General features: G+C 33.2%; 1 protein-coding gene across 4 annotated transcripts in view; it reads right to left on the bottom strand.

Annotated features, from left to right (window-relative positions):
• LRP1B (LDL receptor related protein 1B) overlaps positions 1-17,577 on the bottom strand; it is a 1,884,038-nt gene that overhangs the window by 749,585 nt on the left and 1,116,876 nt on the right. For all 4 annotated transcript variants that reach the window (XM_003921997.4, XM_074399735.1, XM_074399736.1 and 1 more), the window contains exon 15: positions 10,124-10,246. In XM_003921997.4, coding sequence (XP_003922046.1) covers positions 10,124-10,246 — 123 coding nt within the window. The remainder of the gene's footprint in view (positions 1-10,123; positions 10,247-17,577) is intronic.

The following is a 17,577-nucleotide window of genomic DNA, read 5'->3' as shown; positions in this document are numbered from 1 at the left end:
ACTCTCTGCAAGCCTGGCTGCTGCAACTGCTTGTTGTAACCTAAAACCAGTTGTATCGAATAGGTCCTGAAACAACCTGCTGCAGCTGTAAGACTAGTTTTACTCACTTCTGTCACTCACCAATCAGTGTGTGAGCTCCCCAAAACTTTAATAGTACCAATAAGCTTTCTTGCAAAACAATATGCAACATTTTTGCTTTTTAGAAATCTTTCAACTTCTTTTTGTTTTTTTGCCATACAGAAGATTATCTAGTCTGTGAGTATGCCCCAAATTGCAATTATTACTTCCCAAGTAAAACATTTTAAGTAGAGAGATGTATCTTTGTATTTTATTTGACTTTTAACAACTAAGAACTTTGGAGATTTATTTTAAGCAACACTGACCAAAGTAACAAGAAGATTAACAACAATAATACAATACTGCTTTATATTTACGCTGGGTTTGTAACTTTGCTTTACAAAGAGCTTTCATTCATAGCCTTAATTGATCATTATGACAACTTATAAAGCATATGTGACAGAATTTTACTACCTCCATCTTATAAATAAGTACGCTGAGAATTAATTAAAATAAAAAGACAATGCAATAGCACATAGCTTTGATGGCTATAATCACTTTGCTGGTATGCATGTAGGAGAAAAACTCAGGTCTACTTAAGGATTCTGGAAGTATCATGTTAATCAAAACTATCTCTTTATGTATTGGGATTCTATGCAGTGTTTTTTCTCCATGTATTCCAGGTTCTCCAAACAAATGCTAGGAATTCAGTTAAGTGGAATTTATTCACAAATTGAGTCTTACTATTCTTCTATTTCTAAGTGGATTAAATAGTCTAGAAAGAGAAGAGAATATGTGGCAATGGTTAAAGTAAATTATTTGTGTTTCCTGGACTGTGAAAAGGTAGATGGGGGTGTGCCAAAGAGAACCGACGTAAACATGTATGTTACATGGCTTGCTGTGGCATGAGTGATAAAATCCTTTGTGTCTGATCTAGGAATTGTGTGTCTTCCACCAGAATCCATGAATCTCTAGCAGGCTAACATGCTAGCTTGTAATGAAGGCAAAATCTCAGATTCTTCATTGTTCTTGACATAATAGTAAACTTTTGGTTTTTCTTTTTTATTCCAGGCTCTGATTTCCAAATTCTCCCAAGGCATAAAGCATAATTAATTATAATTCTAGCCCTGCTCAAGCCTTCCAGATGTAATCAGTAGCTATATCACAAAGAAACCACATTATCAATGCCGATTATCAGGATCGTGATGATAGAAAACAGGTTACTTTCAAGCTAACAACATAGATTATAAAGAAAACATTTAATGTGCTATATGGTAATCTAGATAAGACAGCAGCTTAGAAGTTCAAAATGCATGGTCATTTCCCCAGCATTAACCTAACAAGGTGGCACTAGATGGTGATGTCATTTATCATTGAACCCCAGCTGAGAGCTAAAGCAATCTGCTAACTTACATAAGATTAGTATTTTTGTGTACCTTGCAAAACCGTTTATTTTATAACTAATTTTTACAAATTATAATGTATCCACTTGAGAAGCTTTTTGAATGTAGAAAGGACAATTTCACATACAGAAAGGAATGATACCTAGAACAGAACTAGGTGTAGGGTTTATGCTCAAAATTATTTGTTGATTGATAACTGGAATTAACAGATATTGGCGTTATTGTAGTGAGAGCTTCTACTTGTGGGGGCTGTATAAAGCCCCCAGGAATACCACTTCCCTTCAACTGTCTAAGCAGCTAATTCTATTCTTTTATCACCCAAGGACATGGATAAAGTTCAAAAATACAAAAAGATAAAAGGCAAAGACAAAAAATAAATAAAAGATAAAGACAAAAAGATATGTAGAGAGAAAGAAGAGAGAAAAAGTTCCACATACATTTAAAAGGATGAATATATGAAGTTCTGTATAGATTATTTTGTTCCAATGCATAATGTGACTGAATCTATATAGCACTTGGTTGTTTGAGCACAGCCAAAAATTGCTTTTAGTATATTAGCAAGTGCTGGAATTGCACACTTTACTTCAGATTTGTGCTTTGAACTATGCATTTGAAAATGGATACAAAACCTGTAATTCTACTGCCAGAACCACTTCTAACAAAAATACTACAGTATGATTTCACCAATGAGAAATTGACAAAGTAATAAGTAATCCTATAATTTAACCAAGATGAAAAGTAAAATAACACAAACCATGGTATACTTGTCTTGGAACTATTGGTTCTTACACATCCTGTGTACCTGCTGTGAGAGCAATGAAATCAGAAGGCCTATGCATGAGTCTCCAACGCACTACAAAATATGAATTTCTGATTTATTTTTTTTCTTTGGCAAAACTGGCTGGAGTTAATGTCCAGATCACAATGATGGGAAGGAGAAAATGCTGATAATTAACTTTTTTTCAAATTTTAGTTTCAATTATCTCAAATTGGGAACTCAGCTGTACTACTGGATTCAAGACATATTGCTGACCTTAGTTTAATAACCTGTGGTGTCCACAAACAACTGTTGATGCTTCTGACTTTGCTTTTTCTCTTTTCAAATCCAGTGTGGTGACCTATTCTAAAATACTTTTCTCCCTCAATTAATGCTTTACTGTCAACTGCATCAGAATTATGATAACTAAGTCATAACAGCATTTGTTCCATGGAAAAAGATAAAATAAAATAAAAAGTTTTCTTGTTTCTGCTTATCTGATATTGAGAAACATTTATTTGTTTAACCATTTTGTTTCTTTGTTTGTTTCTTCATTTTGGGAATCCAGAATCTCTTATTCCTTCTTTATTTAAGCAGGAAGAGAGAAAAGAACCAAAAAGAAAACTTGAAGTTGTGGTTTGCTGGATCTTTTTATGTAAGCTTGCTTATATTGGAAGACAACTGTGTGAAAAATGCTGCTATAGGTTTTGATTTTTCTCCTTTAGAACATAACAGGATGACCTTTCATTAGATAGAGTGGTCTTCTGAGCAGCCAATCTCAGTGGTACATAATCTTCTGTGAGTTCCTATGCACAGAAGGCCATAAATATTCATCTGGATGGGCTTCTAAACTTTTTACTGCCTTAAACTTTTTACTACACATTAGATTGCATATATCCTAGAACATAAGGCTTGTCACAGCCAAGCAGACAAATGGTTCACCATAGTGAAGCCCTGTATCTGACAGAGGAATATATGTGGAGCTCCAGAAGGTGATAAGAGTCATAGAGTACCATTGACACATGATTGTGTAATGCTGTCCCTTGGATAACCAGTGTTTTTGCAACATTCAAGTTGCTCTCCCGGCAGTGAGGCACATTGAAAAATTCTGTCTTTTTGTTTCAGGATGCTAAAGAAGAATTAAAGAATTACTGTTTCTTCACTTTAGACACAATAATCTTGATGGAGTTTTTTGATGTTGTTAATAGTGACTCACTGTCTTTGGAATCTAATTTACTTTTTGGGATTAGTCATATTGTCATTTATTAATATTCTGTGTTGTGATTTTATTCCCCACAAATGTGTCAAGAGAAATATAAGGTTTGCTTAGTAATTGATCACCCAGCTTTACACATGCTTCTCAGTGGTTTTAAGTTCCAAGTTACTATGCTATATACCCAACATCATTTCTAGTTGTGAGAGGATTTGACCATGACACACAAGATTCAAAAGACAAAGAGTCCAGCCTACTCTCATTCTTGATTCCTTCCATGCATGGCATTAGAATTCATCCTTAATCAACCATGTAGCATGTCAATATTTTTCTGTTGGGTACATGTTTTTTCTGGTATAGCCTTATGTTGCAAGTTTATTGAGAAATAGTCATGGATGTTTAGTACAGCTTGAACATTTGCCAGTGGGTTTTTGTACATCTGATGTCAATTCAACAAGGATGACTGAAACCAGGAAGACGTCACAATGGTTGCAACTTTATTTTGCTTGTTTGACTCAGATTACAAAGTTAGTCCAGTTAATTCCAGTTTATGTGACTATAATCTAACTGAACTAAACCAGACATCCAGAAGAATCAGCACTAATGAGAGGTCACTGGCATACTGATATTTCCTTTGCACTCCTGTGCTCTGCAACCATGAATTCCATTTGTAGTTGTCTGCAGTTTTTTTTTAACCTGCAAACTATGGCTAACCTATCCTTGAAAAACCTTTACAATTAAATAAAAAGGAACTGAAATAATTTCTAAAAACATACTTGGGTTCTTTCTTTGCATGAAGTGAGTCAGCATATTATTTCCCTAAATATTTTCTAATACAGTTGAAAGGAACTAGGCAAGTTGCAGGCCATCTTAGAAGGTATAGCAGAAGTTTTAACACCCAAGTGCAAGTACAAATTCTCAAATAAAAACTTATTCTTGTTGATTTAACATTGTTTAGTGCAATGAATATAGACAGAATCTTCTTCTTTCTTTTCCTTTTTATTGTGTTGGGGTTACTTCATCTGTGAATTACAGATATTAGAAAGAAACCAATAGTCTCAGAAAAGAAATTCCTCTACCTTTCACCAGGTGTAAAATCACATGTGTACAACCGTGGTAACAGATTTTCTAAAATCGGCTTTGTAAACAATATTGTACACAGTATTTCCTTACAAGCCAAAGTCATTTAATTTTTATTTACATGGAGATATGAAGTGATAGTCTGGGTTATTTCAAAATAAATACATCTTATCTTTTTTTTTCTTCCATAGTTAAGCATCAGTCTGAATCATTTCAAGTGCTACTGAAGTGTGTGTTCAGTTAGAGTTTCTTTTAATATATTTGTATGTGTGGCTTCCAAGAAACTACTGAACATGTTTTGTTGTTTTTGGTTTGGCAGTATGGCAAGAAAGAAACCAAATAAGGTAGAGTAAGGATGAAAGGTCAGAGATACTAAATAAATAAATAAATAAATAAATAAATAAATAAATAAAAAGAGGGACTGGTAGTCACCGCTGAGGAAAAGGAATACTGAAAACTCATGTGTGGATTTGGAGAAGGTGACGGGGCCATTTAATTAATTATTTATTTATTTATTTATTTTTGAGATGGGGTCTTGCTCTGTCATCCAGGCTGGAGAGCAGTGGCACATACAATCACATCTCACTGCATCCTCAGCTTCCTAGGCTCAAGTGAGCCCCCACCTCATCCGCCTGAGTAGTTGGGTCTACAAGCGTATACCACCATGCCTCGCTAATATTTTTTTCTTTTTTCAAGAGACAAAGTCTTACTATGTTGCCTAAGCCGGTCTTGAACTCTTGGACTCAAGCAATCTTCTAGCTTCAGTCTCTCAAACTGTTAGGATTACAGGTGTGAGGCACCACACCTGGCCAGACAGGGCTATTTCTAATAGAGTACAGAACTCAAGCAAATATTTTTGTGTGTCCTCTCCCACCATGATATTTAAACACAGGTGAACCTTGTTAAAATAAACATAAAGGACAAGCTTGATCAAAAGACAAGATGTAACTCTGAGATGGAACAGTCAGTAAAATATAAAAGTAAGCAATTAAGACAATTTTTTAGTTTTAGGGGCTTAAGTGGATGTGAGGAGAAGCATTTGCCATTGACTTGGTGATACTCAAAATATGGTATAGGAGTGCTTTAGATGTGTGTATTACAAGTACAGGCAGAGGTGCCACAGGCTTCTCCCCAGGGACTAGAGTCTAAGTTAAGGGTCAGTGTATACCCCAATGAGCCTTACTTCCTACATTCCGCTTGCACCGTGGGCCAAAGGAGCAAGCTTTATACTCACAAAGGACTGATTTTTAACTCATCTTTTATTTTCCTTTGAGCCACAAGAATGTACATGGAAATAGGAAATCAATGCAAATCATAACAATTCATGTAAGTCATGATAAAATCTTTGCAGGATTTTACTTCCTACATATTTTTTTAATGTTAATTCTTTATGCTTTACTTCTGCTTATTCCAGCTCACTTTTATATTGGCAGTGTTTTTCCTCTCATTTTGTCTTTCCTCTCATAAATAAATGAAAAAACAGTCTATAATACTGTTTTTTTCATTTATCAATCCATCAATATCTTTCCTATACCTATATCAATACAGATGTATTAAAAGTAACCCATATAATTTTAATGGAGCATAAGAATGAAAGAAATAGAAAATATAATTTGAAGGCCAATGATCCACATAATTATGATCCACATGATTGAAATTAAAATACTAAGTAGAAAATTTTAACCTCAAAATACTATTCAAATATTGGTATCTGATGAATCCAAGTCCCCTCCTGTAACTTCCTACAATGACAAAGAACAAAAAGTAAAACTTACCAGATCTCAGAGAATTTGGCCTTTCAATAATTCTATTGGCACTATTGTAAGGGAATTTTCACTTTTTGCAAGGCCAGTAGAATTATATTTAAAAAATTATTTATGAGTCCCTCTAAGTTATTCCATTGGGAATTGAATAAGCCTGTTCGTCTGTAGGTAGGCAGAGCTATCCTTTGCTCCTGCAGCACAGACTATAAGGTCTGCACCTACCAAAATAAAAGCATTTATTGTGCTACCTCCCATCTTTAAGAGCAAGTTTATGGGTGGAACAAAGGCATGATGAGACTTGATAGAAGTCCATGCAAGCTACTGTGCATGTGTGTGTGTGCATGCATGCGCGTGTGCACATACGTATACATTTCATCTTTTCAAAATGTCAGTCATTTTATTGGGCCAGCAGAAAATTCCGTTTTATGCCAGGAAAACAATTTTAAAAGATTCCTTGGTAGAAACTGAAAAATTAAACCAGCAAATGTAGACATAAAACATATTTTTCTCCCAATAACTAAAATAAGATTCAGCCTGGCAGCCAACTTGGCAGACTTTAAGTTGTTCAAAGTCATACTTAATCCTTGCCTGTAGGCAAACTGTGGGTCTTGATAGGTTTCTTTCTCTTCTGATGATAAACAATAAAATGAGACCTAAAATAATACCACAGAATAAACAAACAGAAAAAATCACCTGGTGACTCAGAGGAAGTTTACCTCTGAGAACTGTCTTCCACCAAAATCAACTTACAGGCAATTTATAAAGTTCTATTACTAAAGAAAAAAACCTTACTAGAAAGGTAAAATTCATATTTGTGTTCTGAAATATGTAATTACAGAATACAATAGATGCAAACTTGTAGAATTATGAAGGGAGATTTTGTTCAGCCACAAATTAATATTCAGAAGAAATGCTATTTACATAAAAGCACAGGAGTCATATTTGGAACTCAACAATATATATAGTCATCCCTCAATATCCATTGGGATTGATTCCAGGATGCCCTGTAAATACCAAAATCCACGGATACTCAAGTCCTTTTTATAAAATAGTGCAATATTTGCTGCATATAACCTATATAAATCCTCTCATATACTTCAATCATTTCTAGATTACTTATAGTACCTAACACAAGGCAAATACTATGTAAATGGTTTCTATACTATATTGGTTAGAAGATTAAAAAACAAAAGTATAGGTATTCAGTACAGGGGTCTCACTGTATTCCATGTAGTTTTCTTGAAGAAGTTATTTCAAGATATAGTCACATCAGGGAAAATGAATAAATAAACAATGGAGTGCTAAAAGTTTAAGCACTAAGCAACACAGGTAGTGAAATACTGATCTATGCCTAAAATATTGTAAAATTGATTAACTAAATATAAATGTCAAAAATATTTTTATAAAAAGAACTTATTTTTGGTAATTCAAAATCATATTCTTGGTCAGATATGCTAATTTTATAATAAGTGAAATTGAGGTGAAAAAAGTAGCAGAAAGGAAACCAAAGTTATCATGTCAAGTAGCTGGAACTCAAAATAATAAAATAATTTAAAACTGAGGGTATTACTACAAATACCTAAAGAACATGCAATACCTATTGGACATAAACTATATGGAAAATACATAAAAAGTCATAAATTGTGACAGAAGCAGACCTTTAACAATGAATCATAAATAATCACAAGCATCAACTATAAAAAGAAAATAAATGGTTTAAAAGGCAGTCATTAAAAATTACGTTTACAAAGAGATTTGGTTACAATAGATGCTTATGCTCATATTAAGTAAAAATGACAGAATTTGGGGTCTAAATTCCAGATGTTGTACTTACTATGTAAACTTGAAAAGTAATTAGCCTGAAAGTTTAAATTATAAATTCTAAAGTAAGATAGTGATATGACTTAGCTGTGTTCCCAACCAAATTTCATCTTGAATTGTAACTCCCACAATTCTCATGTGTCCTGGGAGGAAGCCTGTGGGAGGTGATTGAATTATGGGGGCAGTTCTTTCCCATGCTGTTCTCATGATAGTGAATAAGACTCATGAGATCTGATGGTTTTAAAAGGGGTGGGCTCCCTGTACAAGCTCTCTTCTGTTGCCTGCCACCATCCATGTTAGATGTGACTTGCTCCTCCTTGTCGTCCATCATGATGGTGAAGCCTCTCCAGCCATGTGGAACTGTGAGTCCATTAAACCTCTTTCTTTTGTAAATTGCCCAGTCTTGGGTGTGTCTTTATCAGCAGTGTAAAAATGGACTAATGCAGAGAGCAATATTATCATCCTTACATAGTTTTTGTAAAGACTAATAAGAATCACAAACTGGGCTAAAGAGTTTCACATCCATACCAGTGTATGCATTCACTAAATCTGGCCTACGATTATTATCACTAGTAGTAAAAATAACCTGAAACTCCATTAAGATTTCTTAGTGGTTTATTTCTAAATAGTGGCATACAAAGTAGATTTTTTATTTTTAAGATATTTTCTTAAATGTCTTAAATTTTAAATATGCTTTTAAAAATATATCTTTTCTTCATCGGAAGAGAGAAGATGTTATGGATATAGTGAAGTTCTTTTTATTACACTTATCCTTCCTCTCTCACAAGAGACGATCATTATAAATGATAAAATAAATACATGAAATGTTTACTTAGCAATTTGTGATGATTAATTTTATATGCCAACTTGACTGGGACATGGGGCGCTCAGATGTTTGGTCACACATTATCCTAGGTCTGTCTGTTAGGGTGCTTTGGATGATATTAATATTTGAATTAGTAAAGTGAGAGAAGTAGACTGTCCTCAGTAGTGTGGGTGGGCTTGCTCTAATCAGCTGGCCAGAGTTTAAAAAAAACGGCTGACCCTCTCACAGGCAAAATAAACTTCACCTGCCTGACTATCTGAACTGGGACATAGATTTCTTCCTGTCTTTGGCCATAAACTGAAACATCAGCACTTCCTGTGTCTCAAGCCTGCTGACACTTGGACTAGATACGTACCATGGATTCTCATGGATTTGCAGCTTTCCATCTGCAGATCTTAAGACTCATCAGTTTTTATAATTACACAAAGCAATTCCTTATAATAAATCTTCTTCTATGTATTTTATACATTCTATTTATTCTCTTCTTCTAAAGAACTAACACACAATTCAAGATTAAATCATTCTAAACATTTTATATAGTATTCAATACAAACAGCCTTGTTGCTGTTACTGTGCTTCAGGGACACCACATGGAGTAGAAAAAACAAACTTCAAAAGTCATATAAGAATATTAAGACATAACCAAACACATAACAATAAAAATTAAACTATGTAAAAAAAAAGAATATTAAGACACAATAATTTGAGAAATGTCAGCAAAAGTTAATAAAATTGCCTTTAATCTAGATCAATCAATCCAGTTAATTCAGCATTTGGATAGTCCAGAAATTCCTTTTTGCCTCCTTCCTTGCTCTTCACCACCAAATATAGATAACTGAGTCAGTAAGCCATTTAAAGTTATTGGAGGCCTATGTTGTGCGTCAACATACCATCTATCTAATTGACAACAATGCACTTTTAGCTGCGACTTTTTATAACGAAGTTCTCTTATGCTTGTGTGGCATATACTTATTCAATTTTTTTTTACTAAACTATGCATAGCAGTGAAATCCACAAAACACCATCATTGTCAATATTCGTCTATATATTTGAAAGTCATCAGTTAAAAATTTATAGTCCAAAAAATTAAGTAATTATCCAAATTTCTTTTTCTAAGTCCCATTTTAATTCCTTTGGTTTCTTCTGCTTCTAGTCTTGAGGAAGAGCCCAATAAACAATGAGTGTAACATGAAAAGAACTTACATGTGCAGGTTGTCCCATTTTCATCCAAAAGTTGATTATCAGCACAAGCACACACCCGGCCTCCTGGGATAGCCAAGCAAAGGGTACTACAGCCCCCATTATTTGCTCGGCACATATTGTCACCTGCAAGAGGAAGAAAGCAATTGTGTCAGAGAACTCTGATTCACGTTCTTTCTAGGAGATGAACATAGAGGTACACATATATAGACTATGTATATTATATATTTAGTAATATAGTCAGGAGTTCTGCCAAATCATAAGAAAATTCAAAAATGTTTGAAAATATGTGATGCATTGGTAGAGAAGGAGAATTTTCTCCTTAATTGGAGGAGATAGAGATCTGAGTGAAGGTAGGTACTAGGTGAGGGAAGAGAAAGATAACAGAATGGTATCTGTCTTGGATAGTTTTCCAGATTAGGCCCCTTGTATTCAAGTCTGAGTTCTTTGGAAAGTAGACTGCTGGCTCTCAGAATGTGGCTTCGGATCCCCAGTGAACAGAAAGCAAACGAGTGCTGGGAACAAGGGTGTGGTATTCTTTTCTCTTGTGCAGTGTATACCAGCAAGTCAGTGTCTTGAGGACTCCAGAAATCACAGGACATCTGTGAAGACTCAAAAATGAGCAGCCTTGCTGGTATAAGGCAAATGTGCAGGTCACACGGGTGAAAGTGTTCTCCTGGTAGATGTAAAGAGCAGAGGTGCTCTTTTGATGAGGTATACAATAGACATCAATTGAGCAGGCATGAGAGGAAATTCATTAAGGTGTTATTCATGAACTTATGTGAGGCACCCTTGCAGACTCTCAGATAAAATTGAGTAATTTTTTTTTTAAATAGACATGTAACAATTTTTCATAGTCATAGTGACGTTTCAGTAAATGTAATGTATAGTGATCAGATCAGGGTAATTGCCATGTCCATAATCTCAAACATTTATTATTTCTTTGTGTTGAGAACATTCAACATCCACCTTCCAGATATTTGAAACTATATAATATATCATCATTAACTGTAATTATCCCACATTGGTATAGAACATTGGAACTTATTCTTCCTATGTAGCTGAAATCCTTTAACCACTGTAAAGGTGTTGGTAAGAATAAATACAATTTAGGTTGCCATTTAGCCTTACAGGTTGGAAAGGCAAGGAAGAAAGCATATTTACACTTGTGTGTCACTTAACAATGGGCAGACATATTAAGAAATGTGTAATCGCATCACTGTGCAAACATCATAGAGCATCCTTACATAAACCTAGATAGTAGAGCCTGCTGGGCACCTAGACTGTAAGATATATAGCCTATTGCTTCTAGGCTACAAACCTGTACACAGCATGTTACTGTACTGAATACTGTAAACAACTGTAACACAATAATATATCATTTCTATATCTAAACATAGAAAAGGTACGGTGAAAACACATGATTATTACCTTGTAGGACAACCACCATACATGCTGTCCATCACTGACAGAACCAGCTCTACACCATGTATGACTATACTTACCTAAAAATGTATCAAACTTTAAAAAGAACTCAACTCTAGCAATCCAATAGGTAATGCAATCTCAGGATCATTGTACACTATGTTGCAGTTTCAAAGTATCAAAAATAACATTTTGATTATATCGGAAGATTTTACTCAAACATTAAAAATAAAGAGCTTTTCATTACTTAGAAACATATGATAAGAGAATAAAATGATTAAAGTGCAAATACTGAAAGTGTGATTAAAGTGACAGACTAGGTTGAGACTGTGAGCCTCAAAGGTTGGATGTGTTATGTAGAGGATAATAAGAAGTGAGAGAAAAACTCTAAAATGCCCCTGCATGCAATAAATATTCAACACATTACCACAGATTATCATTGGGTACCCACAGATCAGAATAAATGACCTAAAGTGCATTATCATTTCATTATCCTGAAAAATAAATTTAATTCGCTGTGTTTATAACAAATTTAAAAATACATATGAAAGCCAAGACAGCTAATAATTCATGCTACAGTATCAATTTCTGAACTCAGAGGGTAATTAAGTACACATATCCAGTAGGGAATGTATAAATGCTTTAAGCAGCTTCCAGATAAGGTCATGTTTATTCCATGACCATGGAATAAAAATGCAACGCTTCATAGGATGCAAAGTTCTTCTATGTTGCACACATTCTGTACAGGATTAAATTGTATATTTAATATTTTAACAGCATTCAAATTCTGGAAAAATTAGAACTAATTCAATATATTTTGAGAAATATATAAAGAATTTAAGCAGTGAGAAATAAGGAATTACTGACAACATTTTGAAATGTTGAAATTATACGCTAAATATCATATTCTTTAATTCACTGGTGTGCCTCATACCACTCTAAATAAATATGAAATTTAAGTATTTAAAAATAAATTAGCATTAGTCAAACTTTGAAATATATTTCTTTTTTGTGAATACTACACATTAAGAGAGAGGAATTGGTTGTTTGTTCTGTCATGATAGAAATCCAAAATTTAAATTAATTTGAATAATTTCATATCTCTCCTCAGAATGACTTAGGTCTTTTTTAATAGTGACCCAACATATTTTTGAATTTCACTACTTTAATATGTTCCAGATAGAGCTTATATTATATTATTTGTTGAAGTTCTGACAGCTAGAAAAATATTTTATGCAGAAATATCCTCTTTAAAACATGTTTAAGTTACTGCTTTTGAAACACAGTGCTAAAAAATTATTTAGACCTAAATATCAATAAAAGAATTATTAAAATATTAATAGCTATTAATGAAAATTTATAATCAATCCCAGAGCTAGTTACTTTACATATACATTACATCTTATTCAATGCTTAAATAAAATGACAAGAAAGTTTTTATCTCATTTAAAGGTAGGAATGCTGAATATTTGAGAGTCCAAATGACACTACCAATATGTAGAAGTAGGAAATAATTCTTATGAAATTATCACTTCTAGATAATCATTATGATTATCATAATTATTTATAAACAATTAGAAATAAGATTTTCTTGCTCTAAAATTGTGCTCTCAAATGCTAACTTATTTATATATGATAAAACAAAATTATATCAAAAAAGACATATTAAATATAACATACAAAAACGACAAAAGTCTGTTACTATTAGGAAGCAGATAGTTTTTAAAAATCAAATATGCAAGGAAAGCAAATGAAGAATAGCTTTCAATATCCAGTTGAAGATGGCCATCTGGCTTGATCAAAAAGTTTGTCTTTTTTTCTCCAATCTAGTGCCTTCCAGACGCAAAATTACTTTCCACCTTACAAATAGTGCCTGGTACAGAGTGTGTTTCATAAACATTAGTTAAATGAATAAGTGGTGAATGCAATTTTTGGTTAGCAGTTTGAATGAGAAGAACAATAATTTGAAGTGCATCTATCTATGTAAATAGGTATCACTTCCAAAGAACGGCAGTAAAGACGCAAATAATACGTGAAAACATTTCACAAGCCTATATTAATATCTCAATGTTTTTAGACCTTAGAAGTTTAACTTTGTTAATAAAATATCTTTTATTGAGCAAATAAGAGAATATAGAAACCAACACAAAGGAATTACATTGTGTCAGTCTTTCCTTAATCTGAATTTTCTTCAAAATGGTGTAACAAAGAAACCTCCATTTCTACATGTGTCCAGGACTCTTGACTACTCAGTGTCTTACATGCAAAGTGAGAATTTGCTGCAGTTAATATAAAACATGTAAAACTATGGGGATTCTCTTTTTTTTCTAATTAACGAGGAGATATTTGAGCTTCTAGTTTAGAAAGGTCAGTAGTTAACCCATTTATTCCAAAAGTTAGATAAAGGCTGGTAGAGTAAGATGCTGAGGCCAGAGAATTATGCATTTAATCTAGTATAATTTCAGAAGAATTGACTTTGAATGATGTTAGTCAATCTGAGGAAAGGATAAAATGTTTCATACTTTTTTCTCTCTTTCAGAATCAGATGCACATTGAAGATTATATTTATATTTGACTTGCTATGAAGTCACTTATATAAAGTTATGTGTATATCTATATTAAGAGACTCCTTAGTTTTGGGGTGTTTTGGTAATTATCTCAAAAATGGGAAATTGTAAAAGAAAGAAAAATTTTGCGATGATGGCCCTATCACCAAACCAAAAGCTTATTAAACCTATAAAACAATGTGATTAATAAATATGTCATACATTAAATGAAAACTGCTATGTTTGTTATACTAGCTCTGTGTAACCTAAAATCTCTAAATCCCAGATCTATAAAAGTAGTCAAGGCGAACTTTATATTAACAATATATATTTGAATACAAAATTCATCAGTGATAAAATTATAATGACCAAAGAATATTCACATTCTTTTTCTTCAATCTAAAAGTATAGTAGTTGTAAATTTTTTTTTTTTTTTTTTTTTTTTTTTTTTTTTTGAGACGGAGTTTCACTCTTGTTACCCAGGCTGGAGTGCAATGGCGCAATCTCGGCTCACCGCAACCTCCGCCTCCTGGGTTCAGGCAATTCTCCTGCCTCAGCCTCCTGAGTAGCTGGGATTACAGGCACACGCCACCATGCCCAGCTAATTTTTTGTATTTTTAGTAGAGACGGGGTTTCACCATGTTGACCAGGATGGTCTCGATCTCTCGACCTCGTGATCCACCCGCCTCGGCCTCCCAAAGTGCTGGGATTAAGTAGTTATAAAATTTTAAGAAATTAAATTGGCTACACAAATTAATCACAGAAAAGTGTTTTGTGGTCAGACCTGAATTTGAATCTCAGTTTTATCCCTGGCTCACTGTGTTTCTTGAGGGCCAGTGGCCACACCTCATATGTAAAATATAAATCAATAGTACCTATTTTAAATATATGTTGTGAGAATTAAATAGCAATGCTTAGTCTGCTTCCTGGTAGTTTTGACAGTTACAGCTATTTTTTAGTTAATAAATGTTTCCTATTCATCATAAAACAATAGGATGGATTTAATCAATCCTCATTAAAATATTAGTTTTGATTATCTCATTCCCCAAAATGTGCAAGAAAATCAAAGTGTGCTTTTGAACCTAGAAAATGAAAAAAGAAAGTCTGCTATTTTACGCAATTGCTGATCTTTATGTGAGGAATACCAGAAGAAAGCTTTAAAAATTTGTTCTAGATATCCAATGTTAATGAAAAAGGAAAGCTTATACATTTTAACAGTAGAAGTAACAGTAGTATATGAGAAAAAGCTTTTTGATGCTAATTCCCTAAGAGTTACTTAATAATTCTTTTCTAGAGGTAGCTTTCTGTTTAGTATGTTATTTGTTTATATCTACCTTCCTAAAATTAGCTGGTATATTCCAAGTTATTTGACAAGTCTCTTTTTTTCTTTTTTTCTTTTTGTTGAGACAGAATTTTGCTTTGTCATCCAGGTTGGAGTGCAGTGGCATGTTTTGGGCTCACTGCAACCTCCGCCACCCAGATTCAAGCGATTCTTCTGCCTCAACTTCCCGAGTAGCTAGGACTACAAGGACCCACCAGCACACCTGGAAAATTTTTGTACTTTAAGTAGAGACAGGATTCCACCATGTTGGCCAAGCCGGTCTTGAACTCCTAACCTCAGGTAATCCACCCCGTTCAGCCTTCCAAAGTGCTGGTATTATAGGTGTGAGCCACCATGCCCGGCCATTGACAAGTATCTTCTAATATAAAGAGTAAGGGGGGATCTTATTAGTTGACTAATTTTCTGACACTGAACCTAAAATGAATAGATATTACATTATTATCATTCTTGAATATTTTTCATGGTGTTCTTGTCAGGTGGTGTGTGTGTGTGTGTGTGTGTGTGTATGTGTGTGTGTGTATTAATACTATCTATCCCCATGTATTCAAATGATATATAAATAAAATAGTCTATATATACACTATATATAAATGAAGTCATATAGTTTGTATTCTCTCAGAGAGAGAGACTATAAGGCTACTTAAGGCCAGCTTTATTTATTCCATTAAGAAAAGGAGATATGTACTACTTAGGGATTTGGTTTTCTATTCAATCACTAAATTTTAGCCATACCAAAAAAATAAAAACAGTCTAACAGGACAATATGAAACCAACATTTATGGGGCACTGATCGTCTATTTTCAAATGTTAATATCTAATGTTCAAAAGATGCAAAGAGTAACACCATTGAGAGAAAATTGTAATAATTAAGACAAACTACCCATATCTAAACATCTGAATGCATTTTGCTTTATAATTCAGCGGCTTTGATCAATGTAGTAAAAGATACTAAAAATTTAGAACTCAAGTAGATTATCTAATATCAATGACCCTTGACTGAGAAAAAAAAATGGTGTTAACTGCGAATCCTTTTTCCATATTCTATTGTTTGTTCAAACATACAGTTAAGTACTAGGTAATCCTTGGGTATATGAAGACGTGGTAGAAAAATCAATTGATTAATTCACCTAAGTTAATAAAAAATTATCAATCAATTATTCTCAATACATTCAATCAGTAAGACAAAACATTATGGTTTCTACAATAAAAGTTGAAAAATAATTTAGTAGTCAGAGCTCAGTTATTTTAATATCCCTTTAATTAAAATGGGAAAAGCACTTTTAAAAGACCATTGTCTATCTAAGGAATAACATTGCACTATTACATATCAATGACACATTTAAGAACACTAAAAATATTCTCTATCAGAGTTATATACATCATTGTATATTATTGTGATACATTATACCATTGAATATTTATTTAAAATGCCTATTTATAGGGTAACATTAAAAATAAATGCCTCCTACTTAGAGAAATTGTAGGGGCAAGTTGCCTATTATAATTTGTTTGTCAGGTACAATGCTATGTAAGTTTTGCTTTTATATAGCAAATAGCTATTTAACCATCATGAAAATTTTATGAAGAAAATATTTCTTATTTTCGTTAAATCTTTCATCATGATTCCAAAGTTTCAAAAGAAGATGTCAGGACCCGGATTTAAGCCCAGAGCATTTATCACTACATGTGTTGCATTTACTTCAACAACTCACTAAAGCTAATGGAAGCTTAAAGAATCTGAAGATGATAAAGATGTTATGGACTTTGGCGAGGGAAATTTAGAAATGACATTCAAGAAAAACAATTCTAAAGAGAAGGGAAATGGAAAATGTGATCATGAAAAGGTTAGATTGTGAATTTAGAGAGAACTATAATCTTGAAAACTAGATCCTTCAAAATATAAAAAGGATTGTTCCTATTCATAGTCTGGACTCCTGCTAGTGTGGGCAAACTATGGTAGTGTGTTAGGGGTGCAGGGTTTATATGAATATAACAAAATATTACCTTTTAATCTCTCCAGGAAATTATTCCTTATTTCTTGTCCATAGCTTTGGTTTGTGCCATCAAATAATTTTAGTTTTATTCTTTTAAAAGATAATTTCAACTTTTAACAGCTATTGATATTTCTCGTTTTATACATTTCC

Source organism: Saimiri boliviensis, chromosome 5 (genome assembly GCF_048565385.1).
Source record: "Saimiri boliviensis isolate mSaiBol1 chromosome 5, mSaiBol1.pri, whole genome shotgun sequence".
Classification (NCBI taxonomy): Eukaryota; Metazoa; Chordata; class Mammalia; order Primates; family Cebidae; genus Saimiri; species Saimiri boliviensis.
Note: the sequence above shows the minus strand (reverse complement) of the source record. Positions and strands in the feature narration are given on the sequence as shown.